The sequence below is a fragment of the Carcharhinus amblyrhynchos genome, chromosome 17, assembly GCF_965287045.1.
Source record: "Carcharhinus amblyrhynchos chromosome 17, sCarAmb.v2.hapA, whole genome shotgun sequence".
Lineage (NCBI taxonomy): Eukaryota > Metazoa > Chordata > Chondrichthyes > Carcharhiniformes > Carcharhinidae > Carcharhinus > Carcharhinus amblyrhynchos.
Window position 1 is genome coordinate 15,335,185 of NC_137340.1, and position 21,159 is coordinate 15,356,343.

At 38.6% G+C, this 21,159-nt stretch overlaps 1 protein-coding gene across 1 annotated transcript in view; it reads left to right on the forward strand.

Annotated features, from left to right (window-relative positions):
* Positions 1-19,654, forward strand: part of noc3l (NOC3-like DNA replication regulator) — a 46,146-nt gene extending 26,492 nt beyond the window's left edge. The window contains exons 9-21 of the mRNA XM_080205535.1: positions 4,960-5,135; positions 7,396-7,524; positions 10,107-10,238; positions 10,369-10,449; positions 12,056-12,156; positions 12,342-12,414; positions 12,515-12,578; positions 12,762-12,833; positions 15,636-15,817; positions 16,944-17,072; positions 17,492-17,589; positions 17,911-17,995; positions 19,164-19,654. Coding sequence (XP_080061661.1) covers positions 4,960-5,135; positions 7,396-7,524; positions 10,107-10,238; positions 10,369-10,449; positions 12,056-12,156; positions 12,342-12,414; positions 12,515-12,578; positions 12,762-12,833; positions 15,636-15,817; positions 16,944-17,072; positions 17,492-17,589; positions 17,911-17,995; positions 19,164-19,283 — 1,442 coding nt within the window. The 3' untranslated portion in view covers positions 19,284-19,654. The remainder of the gene's footprint in view (positions 1-4,959; positions 5,136-7,395; positions 7,525-10,106; positions 10,239-10,368; positions 10,450-12,055; positions 12,157-12,341; positions 12,415-12,514; positions 12,579-12,761; positions 12,834-15,635; positions 15,818-16,943; positions 17,073-17,491; positions 17,590-17,910; positions 17,996-19,163) is intronic.
* The last annotated feature ends 1,505 nt before the right edge of the window (positions 19,655-21,159 follow it).

Here is a 21,159-nt window from a genome sequence, read left to right on the forward strand (position 1 = left end):
GGTTCAAAGTAAGTTAATTTAATTTCAAATCGATAACCCCCTATATACAGATGACTTCCCTTCCCGCCACTCAAGTGACTGAACAATTAAATGTTATAGTCACAGCAATATTTTACAGGCCTGTAAAAACTCAGCTGAATTTCTGTGTTATTTAATAATTTAAGGAATTTACATTAGTGCAATATTGTGGAAGATGTAAATAAGGTAAATCTATTACAGCAGAGGGTCTCCCATGTTCCATCCCTTCCTGCTAAAGTTAAATGTGGAAGATGTAAATAAAGTAAATCTATTACAGCAAGAGGGTCTCCCATGCTCCATCCCTTCCCGCTAAAGTTAAATGTGAGATTCCCCACTGAAAACCATGGTATGTGAGATATCCATTATCACAATGAAGGCAGTGTGTTCTGGAGTGGAGATCTTGTTGGATGCTTGTGCAGGCCTAACACTAACTTTTGTTATAGTATACAAAACCACCAGCATACTTTTTATTTTCCTTCCATCTCCTTTTCCCCTTGTATTTTTCTTTCTTGCTCTGCAGCTAGGGAGATTATTTTGTGAAGCTCCTGGAAACACTCTTAACTTTCAGCTGTTTGTGGATCTCAGTTTGAGGTTAACTGCATGCCATGATATGGGGGATTGAATAGTGTCGGGGTTAAGCTGCAATCCCTAGTCTTCAGAATTCTAGGCACTGATTTTCTCAAGCAGTTAGAAATTGAGTATTTATTGCATAAAATGGATAGTCAATGATTTGCAAAAGTAAAAACCTAATTGGCTGTGGAACATTAATTCTGAATTTAACACTTTTATAATCTTTATTCCATAAGTGAAGAAAAAGAGACAGTAGCGATTACTTGTATTTGTGCCCTCACTTTCATAGAAAACATCCTTTGGCCTTCCATGGCGGAGGAAATAAATGCTGAGCAATAGTTGGAGAGTTAGGAGAGATGGCCCAAAGTGTTTCAGTAAATAGTTCTAAGAATGCTTTTAAGAGGGAAAAAATTTTCATTTGACATAACTCCTTTCAAGTCTCAAAGCACTTCACAGCTAATTGATTGCTTTGAAAGTGTAGGTATTGTCTTGTAGCCAAACATATTGTTTGGAATACCTTGCCACTAAATGGCAGTGCCCACTTATTCTGTTTCAAGGGTGTTTAGTTGAGTGATAAATGTTGACCAGGATGCCAGGACACTTCTTCAGATTATAATCCAGAGTCTTTTTATATCCATTTTAAGAATCAAACCAGGCCCAAGTTCAATGTTTCATCCAAAAGACAGTGCCTTAGATAAAGGCATCTGTCCCTCAGTACTGCACTGAAATGGGGAAAAGGCTAAACAAAATAAAGTTTATAGCGAGAGGTTCCTAAGAGTAGGGTTACTTTGCCAATGGAGCAAGCAGGGTATTCAAGAGTCAGCGCATAAAAGGATATGGGATGGGTCATATCATTGAGAACTTAAGAAATAGGAAGTGAAGTAAGTCACATGGCACTGAGATACTTCAACTCCACTTTTCTGCCACATCCTTTGATTACCTTAGTAGCCAAAAAATCCTCCATCTTGAGTGTACTCATTGACTCAGTTTTGACAGCCCTCTAAGGTAGAGGATCTCAATGATTCTTACCCTTTGAGTGAAGAAATTTCCACTTATTTCAGTCTGAATAATTGACTGGTCATCTGGTGACCCCTAGATTTAGATTCTTTAGTCAGGGACAATATATTTTGGCATCTACTTTTTCAATCCCCTTTAAGAATTTTAAACTTTCAGTGAGATTGCCTATTATTCTTCTAAACACTGGAGAATATTAAACCCGTTCTACTTGATTTCTCTTTATTGGACAACCCTTTCATTCCAGGAATTAATCTAATGAACTTTTGTCAAATTCCTTCAAAGACAAGTATTCCTCCTTGGGTGAGGAGACCAAAACAGCACACGTTATCACAGATGTAGACTCACTAAAGCCCTGTACAATTGTAGCAATACTTATTCGTATTCGTATTCCAATTCCCTTGCAATAAGGAGGAACATTGTGCAATTGGAAAGACAAATGCAATCTACAAGAAATCCCAAATCCCTTTGCATACTAACATACACTGGTTTCTTGTCTAATTTAAAAAAAAGACTGTTTTTCATTCTTCCTATGAAAATTGATAATTCCATATTTCTTCGTATTATTCAGTTTTCCATCTTGTTACCCATTACTTAATCTGCAGGCATTACTTTTTGGCCTCTTTGCATTCTTCTGGCAGCCGCCTTTTCCATCTAGTTTTAAATCATCAGTCATTTCGATATATTACACTCTCCTCCCCAAAGTCATGGATTTAGATTCTAGATAACTGGGGACCAGTTAAACCCCAATCTTGAAAATGACTTGTTTATTCCTCCTACTTTCTGTCTTGTTAACCTGTTCCCAATCCGAGCCGATATATTAACACCAATCCCATGAGCCCGTATCTTTTGTAACAACCTCTCATGTGGCATCTTATCGAATATCTTTTGAAATTCAAATATACTACATCTTTGTCAAATGTGACTTTGTTTTCATTAAATTGTGTTGATTCTGCCTAATAAGATTATATAAGAAGTCTCACTACACCATGTTAAAGTCCAACAGATTTATTTGACAGCACCAGCTTTTGGAGCACTGCTCCTACCTCAGGCTCCTTCATCACTCACCTGATGAAGGAGCAGCGCTCTGAAAGCTTGTGTTACCAAATAAACCTGTTGGACTTTAATCTGGTTTTGAGAGATTTCTTACTGTGCCTACGCTCACATCTCCACATCATAATAAGATTATATAAGAGTCCTGATATCTCATTCTCAATAGATTCTAGCATTTTTCACATTACTGATATCAGGTTAATTGACCACTTTGCTCCTGCTAAATGTTTAGAAGAGTAGATTGGGCAGGGCACAACTTGTAGATCATGTTTTTAATGTGTTGCCAGACATATAGTTATTGATAACTTGCTTTATCAACTAGTGCAACTTGAGGCAGTATGTTGTATTTTCTGTATTGTGGAGCTCGAGATCAATGAAGAACTGTACAGAAGTCTGGCTTAAAGTATCAGAAGAATGGTAGCAACTCAGCAGCAGGGGAATGGAGATGCTGGGGAATTGCAGGCAATTTTAAGTTAAAAGTTTATTTATTAGTCACAAGTAAGGCTTGCATTAAAATTGCGATGAAGTTACTGTGAAATTCCCTTAGTCGCTACGCTCTGGCACCTGTTCGGGTCAATGCACATAAACAGCACGTTTTTCAGATTGCGGGAGGAAACTGGAACGTCCGGGGGAAACCCACACAGACACGGGGATAACGTGCAAACTCCACACAGTGAGCCAAGCCGGGAATAGAGCCCAGGTCCCTGGTGCTGTGAGGCAGCAGCACTAACCACTGTGCCAATCATCATCAATTTTGATGATAGACAGCACTTTTGGATTTGAAGCTTGGACTAAATCAAACAGCAATCAGCTCAGAGTCCTGTTTAACACAGAACTAAGTGAAGAGTGGGGAAGAAGGATAGAGTTGGAAATAAATATCTGGAGTTTTTGGCAGGTGCTAAATAAGAGGATTTTGGTCTTCCTAATGGTGTCTGGAGGAATTCTGGCTGTATGGGCGGCATGGCGGAACAGTGGTTAGTGTCGCTGCCTCAGCGCCAGGGACCTGGGTTCGATTCCCAGCTTGGGTTACTGTCTGTACGGAGTCTGCACGATCTCCCTGTATCTGCGCGTGTTTCCTCTGGATGCTCTGGTCTCCTCCCACAGTCCGAAAGACATATTGGTTAGGTGCATCGGCTAAGCTAAATTCTCTCTCAGTGTGCCCAAACGGGCACCAGAGTGTGGCGAACCAGGGGATTTTAATGTTAATGTAAGCTTACTTATGACACTAATAAATAAATTTAAACTTAGGACCAGACAGACATTCTAAAGAAGAGGCTGTTATTGGTGATTTTAACTAGGGCAGTCCTGGGTGAATGAATCTGGACTACATATGATCAGTGAGTTGTGTACATTAAGCACTTAACTGGGAGGTGAACACAATTCAGAAATCTTTCATTAATATTAGTCCTGTTGATCGGATATTGGATGTGGAGTGATTTACATTGATCTCTCAACTTTTGTGAAGTTAGTCTTGCCCATCCGTTGTGTCATGAGTTTGGTGGCTTTGCAGTGTCTGATAGCATTTCCTCCAAAAGTAATACTGAATAGCCACAAGCAGAGGGAGCTTGTGAAATAGAAATTTCAAATTGACGCTTCCTCGGAGATGGGGAATAGTAAATTGTAGATTCCAACCTATATTTTGATTAGAACCAAATTAACATCATTAATTCAAAGCTTCAGCTGGAGGATAATTTTGTGAATGAATTATGCTTAACTCTATAATTCAGATCTTCAGTCAGAACTCAGTTCAGTAAAGGAAAGGCCTTTCTCTGACATGAGTTGACAAATTAATTACTGTTGGTAAAAGATGCTGTTTATAGACCATATCTGAGAATCAGCTTTGGACTGTGATATTGGTCATTGCCGCAGAAATCAGAATAGACTGAGCAGTAACATTATAGAGGAATTGTAGAATCGTAGAATCCTAATGGTGCAGAAAGAGGCCATTCAGCCTATCAAGACTGCACTGACAATAATTCCACCCAGGCCCGCTAATATTTAGTATTTAGCCTGCTAATCTCCCTGACACTAAGGGGCAATTTGGCATGGCCAGTCAACCTAACCTGCACATCTTTGGGCTGTGGGAGGAAGCTGGAGGAACCAGTGGAAACCCACGCAGATATAGAAAGAATGTGCAAACTCCACACAGATAGTTACCTGGGGTATTCAACCCTGGTCCCTGGCATTGTGCGGCAGCAGTGCCAACAACTGTGCAACACAGCACAGAAGCAAGCTGAATATAAGCCTTATTAACATATAGCCACTTTCAATTTTATGTGGGCATTTTTCTTTTTCTTCATCCAGATTGGAAACAAATGAAGAAAAAGAAGAGTGATGTTGTTTCATTAAAAGCATACAAAAGCCTTGCAGAAGTTGCTGTAAAATGTCTCTGTGAACTGCTCGTGGCCTTGTCGCATTTTAACTTCCATAACAACATTGGTGTGATGATTGTGCCCCTTATGAATGATGCATCAAGAAAGGTAAATTCTGCTCTCTATGTACATTCATGCATTTGGTTAAGTTCAGTAATACCCATCCTGTATGATACATTTTACATGCTGCACAATGATTAAAATAAATAAAAAATAAACTGATTATAATATTAAGGAGGTGAATTTCCAATATGATTCCCTACTCGTTTGTTATAACTTCTGAAGAACGGTGGAAAAAGCTTGAAAATGGCCTTACCCTGTGTTGCTGCAGCTCTTCTGTTGAAGTTATGGTGGGTAAATGAGAGAATCAGTGGAAATTCGCCCTACATTTTTAAAAGTTACCAAAATGAAAGATTCCAGGAAGGGGATAAATCAACATCGTTAACCAAGGAAGTTAAGGATAGTATTAAACTGAAAGAAAAACATATACAGTGGGATTTTCCACCCCGCTGTGCTAATCAAGTAGCTTAGCGGGGCAGGAAATATGAGCAAGAGGCAAAAATAAGAATTGCACCCTATTTCTCGCCTCTCCCGATATTGTTGGCCCTGTTCTCCGGGTGTAATTGAGAAAAAGTACTTGGGAAACTAATAAGGATAAAGTTCAATACAGTTTCTGGAGCTAATGGATTGCATCCCAGGATATTAAAGGAAGTAGCTACACAAATAGTAGATGCACTGGTAGTAATCTTCCACGAATCCTTAAATTCTGTCAAGTCCCACAAGATTGGAAAGCTGCCTTATTCAAAAAGGGAGGGAGGCATAATGCAAATAACTACAGGCCATTTAGCTTAACCTCTGTCATTGGGAAATGTTAGCGTCCATTATAAAGGATGCAATAGCAGAGCATTTAAATTACATAATGTAATGAAATGGAGTCAGCATGGCTTTGCAAAGGCGAAATCATGCATGACAAACTTTAGAATTATTTGAGGTAGTAATGAGCAGGGTAGATAGCAGGGTTACTTGTATCCTTGGGCTACAAGTTCCAAAACCTCTACTTTTTCCTGTCCTCTTATTAAAATCTTGGGAGTTTTTAATTTCTAACTGCCAGATCATCATTGCGGAAGGCTATTTCAGTTGGACGTTCCGTTGAGCATTTAAATTTGCCCAAAAAGAATCAGAAATAAATCATAAACCTATATGAATAACCTGATAGTAATTTAATTTTAATCACATAGCACTTGCTTTGTTTTGTTGATTTGGTTAAAATGGTGTTCTCTATATTCAAATGTGAAGTATTTCTAATATCTCATTAATGTACAGTAAGCTGTGTTATCCGGCACACTACCAACCAGAATTCTCTAACTGCAATTTCTGACATTTTGTTTTTAAAGCAATTTTGTGATCAGATAATGCATTCTTTTAAAAAATCTAAGAAATTGGTAATTGGCAGAATTTGTTCTTGGGCTTTACATTGAATTTACATTAAGCTGTAGGGTCAGTTTTGGTTATTGTGCCTGAATAAAGATATACTGCACCTTACCTTGTGTCCAGAGTATTGTGGAGGCTCTTCTAACAAGAAAGGTAGCTGATTGCGAGGCTTTAATTTTGACAGACTATTCTTCAGTTAAGAAGAGATATGGCAGAGGTATTCAAATTTATTTGTTAAACATTTTGATAAAATAAATCAACTTACATTTATAGAATGTTTTTGCATTCCAAATTGTTTCACAGTCAGTTAAATATTTTTGAAATGTAATCACTTTTTTAATCTAGGGAAATGCTTCAGCCAGGTTTGATATAGGAAGAGCTCAGGCAATGAGATAAATGAACAGACCATCTGTTTTAATGATGTTGGTTGAGGGATATTTATTTTCAGTACACCTGAAAAACTCCCTACTCATGTTTTTTGCCCACCTAATAGGGCAAATGAAGATTCAGTTTAACATCTCATGTTAACAGATATTTTCTTGGAGCATCAACCTAGATTACGTGCTCAGATATATGGAATAGGGCTTGAATCCACAACCTCCTAACTCGGGCTAGATTGCTACCAATAACCTAAGGCTGGCATCTTGGTAAATGAGGATAAATTATTTCCACTAGTCATTTGGAACTAGAGTCCATCACTATAACAATAAAAAGACAAGTTTGAGGGTTTATGATTTGCCCTTCCATAAAGAGCATTAGAAGAAGAGTCCATGTTGGATTGCAAAAGGAAAGTGGATAAATACTTGGAAAGAAAAACTTTTATGGGGTATGGAAAGAGGCACGGAATGGGACCACAGCATGATGGATAAATATCCTGTTTTGTGATATAAAATTCCGTGATATTATTTTGTGATGTTTGACAGTTATGTCTCTTCAGATTTCAGAAATGTGTTGCAGAGCTGTGGAAAAACTTTTTAAGCAGGACAAAATTGGCCAGTCCTCACTTGCTGTGGTCAAAATAATTTCTGGTCTTGTTAAAAGCAGAAACTATGAGGTCAGACCTGAGGTAAGTTCTAATTAAATAATTGCAAGATATTGCCATAACATTATTGATGTAGAGGAATTACATGAGGGGAGATGTGGTAAATTTAAGAGAAAGGACAAGGTGTCAGAACAGGCTAGCGATGTGGCTAATGATAACCAGAGTGTAACAGGGAGGGACAGAGCATGCAACCTTATGACTGCACAGCCGGTAAATCCAGAATTTGCGGGGGTGGTAAAAATACAAAATAAAGGCTCTATATCTTAAAGCATGCAACGATTGTAACAAAACATATGAATTGAAAGGACAAATAGATGTGAATGTCTATGACCCTGTAGCCGTTTAAAGTTTTGGTTGCAAGTTGGCCAAGACTGGTATTTGAATATTTAAGAGGATTTGACATTTTGGGGAAAGATAGGAATCTGGGAAAAAGTTGTGATGGTAACTGTTAATTCAGGGCATTTAGTGCGTCTCTCACTAATATCTCATTATATCTTAATTCAGAAAATCACATGTAGAATCAATTTGCATAAGATAACAGATAGCAGCCGTAGTGATCTAAATTGAAAGGGTGTCAACAGAAATAGAAATTTTTACTGCCCTTTAGGTTGCAGAAATAACAGGCTGCCAATTTGGGACAGCTCACAACGGAACCCTGGTTCATAAGTGACATCAACACAGTATCCCTGCACTACCTGCCTAGTTCTCTTACTTAGACTGCCCGGTGGTCACCCATTTGCCCTTTGCCTCATGCTCTGAACGTTTGATCATCTCTCTGAACATGCTGTCAATGTAGTTCTCCAACTTGTGGGTGCACCACAGTGTGTCTTCAGTCGCCTCTTGAATTCTGAAACCCAGGGCTCCACCTTCTGAAGCCGGTGACATGCCCCACAGATGTGTTTGTCTAGGACACGTGGTGCGTCTGTGACTTCCTATGCTGTACTCGACCAAGCAGAGTTGCCATTCCTTAACTTTGCGAACTATTTATTAGAAGTAGAATAACTTATCAATTACTCGCCATTCTATTTCTTTCCCTATACCAAATATTGGAGGTTGAAAAAGAAAGATCTAGGTGCTGTTGACTATCTCCTAGTCCTCTTTTCACAGTCCCTTTTAGATAGAGCTAACTCCCTCCAGTATCCTCTTTTCACCCAGTATAACTACATCAGTTTTCTGACCTGTTGTGTAAAAACAAAGATGTTTTGGCTTTTAAGGCAAATATAGAAACTTGCTTCCAGATATAAACTGAATGAACTACTTTTAACCTCCAGGTTGTAATTTAGAAACAAAAACAAACCTTTTGACTTCTGTGTAACAAACTTTGGTTTAGCCAAACTTACAGAATGAGATGGACATAAAAGGAAAGTATATAAGCCCCATTAAATTGACTAAACCCTGCAGTATAAAGATTGTTAGGCCCAATTTTAATGTCTCTGACACCACTTGTGCCAGAATTACTGTTTGATAGCCTGAGGACTTGTATTTTATGTAAAATTCTTCCTTGCATCAATTCTGTTCTGTTCCAGTGACACGGTGGTTCATTACCTCCTTTTTTATTTGTCTGAAGATTAGTAAAATCTGTAAATTCAAAATACACTCTAAGTTATTGCAAAGCACTTGTTCTGGGCTTGCAGCGTGAGGAGTAGTGTGCTTATGAATCTGCAGAAGAGTACTCCAGTTACTTCTTGCTTCAGCATCTTTTTCTTCCCTTTACAAAAAGTTAAGGGGTTCTCAATTTTGGCTCATAGGTACAGTGAACAAAAAGGTTATCTGTGACAGTGAGGTGAGCTACAGCTTGCACCCTGGGATGGTATTACGGGTACTGTTAATTTTCAGAATGGTTCTGTAACTAAAAGATTATATTTACTTCCTCGTGTCACTTTATCAATTGCTTGACTTTAATGCTGGATGTTCTGAATACATTATCCAGAAAGTATTCTGGGATTGTAGACAAATTAAATTTGAAAGAATAACTGTAGTAGCATCCAAATCCCAAAGTATCTTGTTTATCATAACTTTTTCAAGTGCTGATGAGGAAATTGATTGCATTTTTATTCAGTGCGTTGTTCAAATTATATCTGCACGTCAAGATTAGAAGTGCTTAGTGTAATCTTGCTTCATCTCCTCAGATGAAAATTACTCGGTTACCACGGTTCCTCTCATTCTTGCGTTTGTCTAGGAGCAGGTTGCATGTCAATCTCCGCAGCCTTAGTACATGGGTAGTGTACGAAAACAAATTTATAGAAACAATGTACTGAGAAGCACAGTGGAATTCAGCTTGTTTGGTGCAGTGCAGCATCACACAGTTGGTATGAAATTTATTGATTCACTAGGATGTAACATCATGATTCTAAAATGTACAGAAACTTCAAAAGATCTAGCAACCTCATGCTTCTTCCCTTTTTATAAACAAATCCACCTACCTGATTTTTCAGCACATCCTTCCACTCCTCATTCTACATAAATTCATTTAATTTTGCTGAGCCCATTTGTACTGTTCACTCTCGGTGGTCTTTCCTTTCACCACACCTTTGTGATTCAGTATATCCATTTGAAGTGCCAATCAAATGCATCCTGCCAAAATGTAATTATACTTCTCCAATCAGGTGCTGAAGACATTACTTGCCTTGCGGATTAAGGAAGTGGAAGTTAAAAAAGATTCTGAAGAGATCGCCCCTAAAAAAAAATTCATGACATGCAAAGAGAAGAGGAAAAATCTTTCCAGGATGCAGCGAAAGGTAATGTTTCCACTATCCAATTCTTGTTGTAGGACTAAGCAGGTGTGTGTAAGTATTCTTTTACTCATGTTAAAATTATTATTCCTAATGTTTTGACCAGTAAATCAATTTTAAAATGTTTATTTTTCAGTGGAAAAAAGCAGAGGAGAAACTAGAGAAGGAACTTCTGGAGACAGAAGCTTCAGAAAGTAAAAGCAAAAAACTAAAACTGGTAAGTGGTTTCTATGTTTCAGCACTCAGTACCTTCTATATCCCTGATTTACACCCAAATAATGAAAGCGTGCTTGTCCAGTCAAGTTAAATACGTCTAAAAGTACTGAAATTTAAATAAAGAGGTTGCCACAGTTGAAGTTCTGCAAGTCATTCATCTGCTGTTCATGTTGGTGGTGGAGTGAGGTAACCAAGTTGATTTTAAAAGGTTGTAAAGGAGTGAGATATATGTAATGTATATATGGTACCCAGTAAAGTGTTGGAGTTTTGTAGTTGAACTTTAAGTTCCCAAACAGATGTGGGCAAAAAAGACATCAAACATTAAAGCTCTGCTACATGTGACAGGCAAACAGAAAATATAGTTAATTATCAGACATTTCTAGAACTGCAGTGAGGGAAGTCTTGTAGTTGGTCGGGGAGCCCCTGAGGTTGTGGTGGGGGGAAGGAGGTAGGTGCTTATGGGGTATCATAAGCGGGACTAGAAGAGGGGCTGGGGGAGTCACGCAGGGGGAATGGTAGGGGGCTAGACAGAGCACCGTGGGGAATGGGAGAAATGTGTGTGGGGCAGGTATCTGGGTGGAAATAGAAGTGGTTTTAATTTTTCTAACTTTTTCTGGGTAACAATTGCTGAATGACATTCAGAACAACCTGAAGTTTGTTTTAGTCGAAATCATCCAAAGGCTTTTTGATTTGATTTATTGTCACATGTATTAACATACAGTGAAAAGTATTGTTTCTTGAGCACTATACAGACAAAACCATTGTTCATAGAGAAGGAAATGAGAGGGTGAAGAATGTAGTGTTACAGTCATAACTAGGGTGTAGAGAAAGATCAACTTAACGCAATGTAAGTCCATTCAAAAGTCTGACAGCAGCAGGGAAGAAGCTTTTCTTGCGTTAGTTGGTATGTGACCTCAGACTGTTGTATCTTTTACCTGAAGGAAGAAGGTGCAAGAGAGAATGTCTGGGGTGCGTGGGGTCCTTAATTATGCTGGCCGCTTTGCCAAGGCAGTGGGAAGTGTAGACAGAGTCAATGGACGGAAGGCTGGTTTGTGTGATGAATTGGGCTACATTCATGACCTTTTGCAGTTCCTTGCTCTCTTGGGCAGAGCAAGAGCCATACCAGGCTGTGATACAACCAGAAAGAATGCTTTCAATGGTGCATCTGTAAAAGTTGGTGGGAGTCATAGCTGACATGCCAAATTTCCTTAGTCTTCTGAGAAAGTAGAGGCGTTGGTGGGCTTTCTTAACTATAGTGTCGGCATGGGGGGACCAGGACAAGTTGTTGGTGATCTGGCCATCTAAAAACTTGAAGCTCTCAACCCCTTTTTTTTAAACAGGATAGTTGCCCAAAGGAGATTTGAATTTCCTGCGTGAATGCCATACAGTCCTTACCTGGGAATATCCGGGATTGGCGGGGCTAATTTCAGAGTTTCACAGTGCATCTTTGGAGTATACCACTAGATATGTTGGAGTTCGGAAATTATGAGTGCTTATAGTTAGTTGTGTTCATTAAATTCTTTGTACAAAATTTGTTGAACTTAATAGATTTTATTTATTAATCCAAAGTAATATTTTAATAATGGAGTTTTCTTTCTCAATGACAGCACACTGAAACCCTAAACATTGTGTTTCTGACATACTTCAGAATCTTAAAGAAAGCACAAAAATCACTATTACTTCCTGCTGTTCTGGAAGGCCTTGCCAAGTAAGGGAATACATTTCATTTATTTTCATCTTGCAGGGATACTGCTTAAAATACATATTCCAGCATTAGTGTTTAACTTTTGTAACTTGTCTCTTGCAATTGCCTGTTAGATGAAACCAACTATAATCTGCTGCATTTTCAGATATTTCCAAATGTGAAAATTAACCTTACACATGTTCTCTCAGATTTGCTCACCTCATTAATGTGGAATTCTTTGATGACCTCCTAGTAGTTCTATATTCTCTGATTGACTCTGGGGTGAGTGCAAGTTATTCCAGTTATGTTGTGTATCAATGAGTCAGTTTGCTTTGTATTGATTGCTACGTACCTTAGTCTGAACTTCACTTTCTTGTTACAGAGTCTTAATTACAGGGAGTGCTTCCATTGCATTCAGGCTGCCTTTCATATACTTTCTGGTCAAGGTAGGCCCATTGAGCAGATTTTCAGCCGTATAACTAAACTGTAACAGCTGCCACTGTTCCTTATTTCACAGGACACCTGATCATCATTCCGTTTCTCTCTTTCTTAAACCATTTAGGATGAAACTTCATCACAACTCTATATCTACAAATTCAGTTGTTTCAACTTTCTATTCTGTTCTTCAGGTGATGTGCTGAACATTGATCCTATGAAATTCTACACTCATCTTTATAAGATATTGTTTGCGTTACATGCTGGTAAGTTAAACTTCGTCATTTTTAAAAATTAATATTGAATGAATGAATGAACAGCAAAGGTGTGACAGGTGAAGTGCTGCATTTGACACCCAACCAGCTCCATTCCCCAAGAGCAGAATGAAGATTGACAGAGAATACAGCAGGATATAAATAGGCTGGAAATTGAACAGAGAAATGGCAGGTGGAATTTATTCTGGACAAATGCGAGGTGATGCATTTTGGTAGATCCAATTCAGATGAGGGCTGTAAAATAAATGGCAGAACCATCAGGAGCATAGACACACTGAGAGGTCTGAGAGTACAGGTCCACAGATCCTTAAAAATGGCAGCACAAGGGGTGAAGAAAGCAAATGGCATGCTTACCATCATTGGCTGGGGCATAGAGTGTAGAAGTTGGCAAATTATGTTACAGTTGTATAAAATGTTGGTTAGGCCACATTTGGGATACTGTTTCCAATTCTGGTTGCCATACTGCCAGAAGGACATGGTGCCTTTGAAGGGAATACAGAAAAGATTTACCAGCATGTTGCTTGGTATGAAGGGTATTAGCTATGAGGAGAAATTGAATAAACTGGGATTGTTCTCCCTGGAAAAATGGAGGCTGAACAGCGACCTGATAGAAGTTTATAAAATTATGAGAGGTATAGCTAGAGTGAACAGTTGGAAGCATTTTCTCAGGGCAGAAATTACAATCACAAGTTCAAGGTAGGGGGGGAAAGGTTCAGTAGAAATGTAAGGGGGAATGTTTTGCACAGGGTGGTGGGGGCCTGGAATGCTCTGCCAAGTGAGGTGATTGAGGCAGACATGTTAACGACATTTAACACTTAACTGGATAGGCACACATGAACAAGCTTGGTGAGAGTGGTTGGTCCAGGTAGGACAATGTGATTGGTGCACACTTTGTGGGCTGTTCCTGTGCTGTTTTGTTCTTTGTTCTAATCCAATATAAAGTCAGTCATATACCTCTTGAATTTTAATTTATTGCTCAATAAGAAAGTTACATTGGAAGCCATCTTTCCAATTCCTAAGAACTGTGCCATAAGCAAATGAATATTTGATCATGATTTTTGGAGGAGCATTAATGTACTATGTCTATTAGTATTAATCACATTATCATGTTTATCTGGTTTAGTTTTGCAGGGGAAAAAGTAGTGGGAACATTGAGAATGTATGGAGATAAGAGTAACACTGAAATGGGTTGGTAATTATTTGGAAGATAGGACACAGGATACGGAATAAATTTTGTTCTCTGATTCGTCTGATATCACAGGTAGTGTTCCCCATGGATCAGTTTTCGGCCCTAAGCTTTTCACTATATGTTAATGACTAGGATGAAGAAAAATACATTGTATATCGTAGTTTGCAGATGATGGTTAAGTTTGCAAGTAGTTGCAAAGCATACACAGACAGACTATCGAGTGAGGAAGTAAAACTAAAGCAGTTGGAAGTTTGGATCTGAGAATGAAAAGTTGGATTATTTTCTTGACGGTCTTAGGGCCTAGAATCTGTTGATATTTATAATTAGTGTTACAAGTAAGCTTACATTAACACTGCAATGAAGTTACTGTGAAAAATCCCCTACACTCTGGCGCCTGTTGGGGTACACTGAGGGAGAATTTAGCATAGCCAATGCACCTAACCAGCACGTCTTTTGGACTGTGGGAGGAGACTGGAGCACCCAGAGGAAACCTGCACAGACACCGGGAGAATGTGCAGACTTCTGGTCCCTGGTGCTGTGAGGCAGAAATGCTAACCACTGTGCTGTCCTATCCATATGCGCAACTTACTAAAAATATAAATACAAAGTAGTCAAGAGTATCTCGAGAGGATATAATTTCAAAAGCAAAGCTCCAACTATGGCCATATCCTATTTTGCATACCGCATTCAGTTTTGGGCACAAAACCTCAGGCAAGATACTATCATTAGAAAGTGTATAGCACAGATTCACCAGAATGACATCAGGGCCTGATAATCTTGGTTTGCATACCCTTGCATTTAGACTGATGGGATGATTGAGGCATTTAAAATGATGAAGTGACTGGGGGAATCCAGGTATAATCGTAAAACTATACTTGAGTCATTTAGCAGTGAAATCAGGGAGCACTTTTTTTTTAACAGAAAGGGTATCAGGCTCTGGATACTGGATCAAATGACATTTTGAAAGAGTTGTGTTTGGTAAGCGCATCAAAAGTTGTGGAACAAAAATGGGGAAATGGAGGTCAGATCAGTCAGTGTCTAACTGAATGGTGAAACAGGCCTGAAGAACCTACTCCTGATCTCTTTGCCTTTATGGAAAGTGAAAATATTAGTGAATATTTTTGGAATCTTTTGGTTCCTTTCATTAGAGTAGTTGGAAGAATCATTTCATGGTTTGAAACCAGTTCGAGATGACTCACTTACAAAGTTCTTTCTTTGATTCCAATTTTTACACCAACCTGCTTTATTGTCTTTCTAAATTAAGTTGTCTGTTTGTCAAATTGAATGGTTTCTGCTATGTCTAATTCCGATTAGATTGGGAATGCTGATGCCTATTTCTTGATAGAAGCTATGACAAGATCAAGAGAGATGAGACTTTAATCCAGTGAAAAAGGCAGTTTGGTAATTCTCAACTCCTTCCCTGACTTTTTACTGTCGTCTCTGGGAACACTGACTAGTGATTTCTGATGCAGTTAATGCAGGACTTGAACAGTAAATTGAAACAGTTTTGTCCTGCTGTCCTGTGTGAATATTGCCATCTTAAAGCAGTTCTCAAAACAAATTGCTTTAAAAGCTGTTTGAACATTTTTGATTCTGTTTTTCAGGAGATACAAATGAAGATGTTTTGATTATGCTTCAATGTATAGATATTATGCTGACAAAACGCCGAAAACAAGTTTCTTTGCAACGTGCTATTGCTTATATTAAACGCTTGACTATTCTTGCACTTAATGTTTTACCCAATTCTACCATTGGTATCCTGGCAACGAATAGAGCGTTAATGAATGTAAGTGTTTTCTTACTGGGAGAAAATTTGCAGCTATAACTGAGTTGACTTAATGATTTGTGATCCAGCTAATATCTCAGCCATCTTCTCAGCTCACCCGTACCTTTATCACCACTGGATAACTTTTTCATTATTCCTGACTTACCTCTGATCCTGCACCTTCTATAAGCTTCAACTCATCTAAAACTCTATTTCGCAATATCCATCGGACATCAAGTTTTATTCACCTGCCATCCCTGACGTTACTGATCTACATTGACCTTTGGTTCCCCATTTATTTGAATTTTTTAGCCTCACGTTTAAATCCTTTTATGGTCTCACTCCTTTCTATCTCCGTAATCTACAACCTTGTTGCCTCTCTTGTTTTACTTTCACCCACTGAATATTCTCTCTCCCTCTGACTCTGATGGTTTATGCATCTCCTCACCTATCTTTCACCCCTAATATAGCACTAAGCCTTCTGTTGTTTGTCTTCATGTTTTAAAATTCCCCAGTTAATCCCCTTCACCTCTCCAAATCCCTTCTTAAAACGTGCTACTTCAATTATGGCTTTGATCATCCCTCATAATATTTCCTTCTAACCTGGTTTTATTTTCCCCTTCCCTACTGTGAATTACCATGGGATGCATTTGCTTAGTGTTGTAAACTCTATAAATAAATGAATATTGTTAGTTATTTTGATATTCTTGATTATGCAATTCTCAATTTAGCAATGTCAATAAGCACATTATTTTGATTTTTTTTCAAGTCAGGCATTGCTTGGTGAAGGTTTCTGCAGTTACTCAAGTTCTAAAGTAACCTTTGCTGATAGGATGATCATGACGAGTCCTCTGTTACTTGAAATGCTACCTTTGTCTGTGACAGATAATTTGAATGCCAGAATTTGCCTATAAAGCTTACACTTCTATAGTCTCAAAAGTGTAATTGCATAAAGTAGGAGTTAAAAGAATCACACTGCATGGAAGTGAAGACGTGATTGTTATGGTGAAAATAAATTGCATATTGGTGGTTAAAGTTAATTTGTACATTATTTATGCAACAATAACTGTTTGAGAAACTGCTTCCTTACAGGAGGATTGAAGTTGAATTGAGCCATATACAGTGTGTATTTTTTTATTTCCTCTAGTCATTTCCTAAGACAGATATTTTGCTTGACAATGAATCTCATGGTAGTGGACTTTATCTCCCAGAGCTTGATGAACCTGAATATTGCAATGCACAGAATACTGCACTGTGGGAGTTACATTACCTCCAGGTAAATTCATTTTACATTGTATCTTTTACCTGATATTTTAGCCCTGTTTATCATACAGGTAGCAGCCAGATGAAAAGATTTTGCAATATAATGCTGACTGTAAATGCAAGTAGCAATCTACATGAATCATCTCAATTAGTTAACTTACTCTCAATGTAATTTTGCAAAAAAACTTGATACTATTTAATTTTAATTTTATGATTTTTTTTATTATTCATGTTGTTTAATCCCATGACAATTAGACTTTTTTGAAATTTGCATGACAATATTTGGAAAGTTCATTGGTAATATTGGAATAGATACACTGATGCAAGTAAATAATCTGTGATTAGTCTTTTAATCCCAGTGCATTCCATGTAACCAGAATCCAACGTCACCACAAGGTTTTCATTGACCTCTACCTTTTTTTCCTATTGCAGAGACATTTTCATCCAGTAGTGCGGAGGTTTGCAGCACATCTTAGTGTTGGTGCTCCATCTGAAGGCTCTGGAGCCCTGACAGCAGAACTAGGCAGGAAGTAAGGGGTTCACATCAACAAAATGCATTGACAGTGTCACAGATTCTGGCCTACATGACTTCAGCTTTAAAAATTGTGATCTGTAATTAATTTCTCAAATTGCGCACTTTTTCCTAATGCACAAATCCTTGGAGCTGGAAGTTGTATCTGCTGTCTGCAAATTGGCTGTCACTTTTGCCTACATAACTACATTTTAAAATGAATTCATTGGCATGATAGGTGCTATATAAGTTGTGTGTTTATTTGTTCTTATTGTGAATCTTGTGGTGCTGAATTTTTAAGATTGAATAGAGACTGAATGAATTTATTTGTTCAATCCAGGCACGCTACAGAGCTTTTTGAGGAGTTCAGCATGAAAGAGATGACCTTCAATCCTCCAATCACATCTTCTGTGTCAAACAAAAAGGTAGACAAATTATAAATGTTGTTTATTCTACTTTATTGCAGTTGTATCTATGGCTGGGTGCTTGAACTGGGAGATAGCAATGCAGGTAGCGAATCTCCCAAGTGCTTTTTTCAGCGCAATCAGCTACGTGCCAGAAATTGTGCAGATTTGTTTATTATATGGCAATTACAATTTCCATGTGATTAGCAGGCTTGGGACGGTATTATTGGGTCTGCTAGCGTCTCCCGCCCTGCTGGGCGTGGTTCACTCCAGTGGGATTTATGATTGCTCCCCACTGACGTGGAAGAGATGTCCTCACCTTGCTGATGGGGATTGAGCCTCCCCCCGCAAGGAGGTTGAAGGTGGGGTTGGGGTTGCCCCTTGGACAGTGCAACCTGTGGTAGTATTGGACCTGGTCATCGGCGTGGGCGAGATGGGGGCTGGCCCGGTGAAGTCAGTATTTGTTGGGGGTGGGGCGGGGGGGGTGGGTAGTGCAGTTTGGAGTGGAGAATGTCCGGAGTGCCGGCGACCAGGGGGTTGCAAAGCAGGCCAGTGATCGACGATGCATGTGCCCATCAACACCCTTTGACAGATTGGCATGTGCTATGGTATGCTCAGCACTATGCTGCCAGCCTCTTGGGTCCACCCCCCTACTTACCAGAGGGAATCATACGGAGGCACTCCACAATGCATATTGTATTGGAGATTCACTCTGGTAAGTGTGCCTAAAACGCAGGTGGGAAGCATTCCCGTTTTCCCACATGTTGAGGACTTAGTTTTGTTTTGGGAGAATCCTGGCCTGTATGTTTACACCAGTTATATAACAATAGTATTTAGCTAGGTTAAGCACACAATTACAGCGATACATTTGCAATAGGATGAAAGATTTTGCACACTGCTTCTGCCTTTGGAACTCTCCTTGTTCCCAAATACATTAGCTTTGGCAAATTTACTATCAGTATCTCAAGACAATTTCTGCTAAATTTACCTACGTTTGCAACAATTGTCAAAATGCTAAATTTACCTACGTTTGCAACAATTGTCAAAATTCTTGATGCCACTTGCTTCTGTCTGAAGCCTAAAAAAGGTAAAGTACTTTTAGTATTGGTATAAAGTCTGCTTAATGAAAGTTAGTTCTTCTAAGAATTGACTGTCACTTTTAAGCTTATGATTGATGCTGTAATTTCAGAAGTCTGCAACGCAGAGTGCATTCTTTGATTCAGATCTACAATGTCAGATAAATCACCTCCTTGAGAATCCTTCCATCACTGCCGATCTCAAATTTGCTGAAGATTTCCAAGCAAAATAATACTAGACTGAAGAGATTGTTGGGTGTTCATTATACAGGGTAGTTTGTTAACAAAGTTGCAAGAAAATTCTAAACAGAACAACTTATTGGATTAGAGATATTGCTTCATTGTTTTCATGTTTACTTTACTCATGGTATCCATGGTGAATGTGTGTTTATATGTAAACATTAGTGGATCACCCATGGCCTTGTCCACAATTAAAGAAAATAGCAAGAATAACAGGTTGGATTTATTGTTTTCTGGAGGCCATGGGACAATCTTGTATAACAATATCAATTATGTCAGCAACTAATTTTCTTGGGCAAGTTTAATAACTGTGACAAAAAGCTGTTTTTACTTAAAAGCCTCAAGTTATTTGTATATTTTTCAATAATAAATATTTAACTAAACTTCTTTTTAGTAGTATTTCTCAGCTTTGATGAACTTTGCCATCCTGAGGACATGTAAGGCACAATAAAAATGCTAGTTAATTCTTTTGGAAGTTATATTTAGAAATATTAAAAAGATGGTCGTGGAACATAAGTTAGGTAGGTACAAAAGACCAAATGCAATTGAATAGCATATATTAATATAACAGTCATATCATTCCTCATGGAATGCTCAAACTGATCATTGTTTAAATATTTATTTTCCATTAGTAAGAAACAGGAAGCTGCTGTTTGTTTTCTTGTGTAATCAATATTCTAGAGTAGAAAAACCTCAGTGTAAACTCAGGTCTGGATTTTTGTGGCATTAGGTCAGTTCTGGAGGTCTATAAAAATGAGGACAGGACCAAATCCCAATGCTGGACAGGGTATAAAGATGCAGGTAATGAGTCTGCACTCCCTGCCTAGCCAGTACCATTGCAGGGGATAGGCATCTAATATCCTGCTCCCAGGACCCCAATTTTCATGGTGTCCAGCCAGCTTCTCATGGACTTGTATTTCAAACCCCTCTGCAGTTGTGAACTAGTCTGGAACTTTTAAAAAGGCAAGATGTAAAAGCATTTGTCTGCTAATATCATCCATGTCCCTTCCATATGCCCCTCGATATGCAATCCATGCCCCCTCCATACCCACTGCACAATGTGTAGAATCAATAAGCCATATAATACCAATGGCAGTACTGATTGAAAAGGAGATGGTAAGTGATTGTTTTATCCAGCTGGTGGTGCTGTGCACCATATCGACTGATGTGTATTTTACCAACAGACTGTCCAGTATGAGAACATTGTAGTAACTTTGTATGCAGAATAATTAAAAATTAAATGGAAAGAGCTAAGACAAAGTTATTTAATGCCCTAACTGATCTATAAGCAGTGCAAGACATAACTGACTTCCTCTATTATTAAGTACCCTTCAAGCCTTTTCCACCATTCATTATGATTATGGCTGATCCTCTTTTCCTGCTTTCTCCCCAAACCACTTGCTACCATTAATGTCCAGAGAATTCACCCCCTTTGAAGAAATTTTTCCTCATCTCAGTCCTAAATGGCCTACCCTGTATCCTGAGACTGTAGGGACGCTTTCAAAATAAGTCTAGTGAATACAGGCCCAGTCGAACCAATCTCTCATAAGAAGTACCACCATAGCAGCTGTATCTTGGTAACTCTTCAGTCAATAACACTGGAAAACTTTGGAACGTTTAAAAACTTTTCTGTATGTTAATGACTGTGTGAGCTAAGTGGATAGGATGTGTTTTGTAGTAGTGGGATGATGGGCAGGAGGCAAGTTGTATAATTACCCAGGAGTTGGATAGGGTTGTGTAAGGTAGGTATCCTGGTAGTTAAGCTCGATAATTCAGAGTTCCAGATCCATCAAGAGTTGAAACCTCTTGGGCAATTCCTGAAGAGTCCTTGTGTTGGGACTTTTGATGGATCTCCCAAAGCATCTTCCA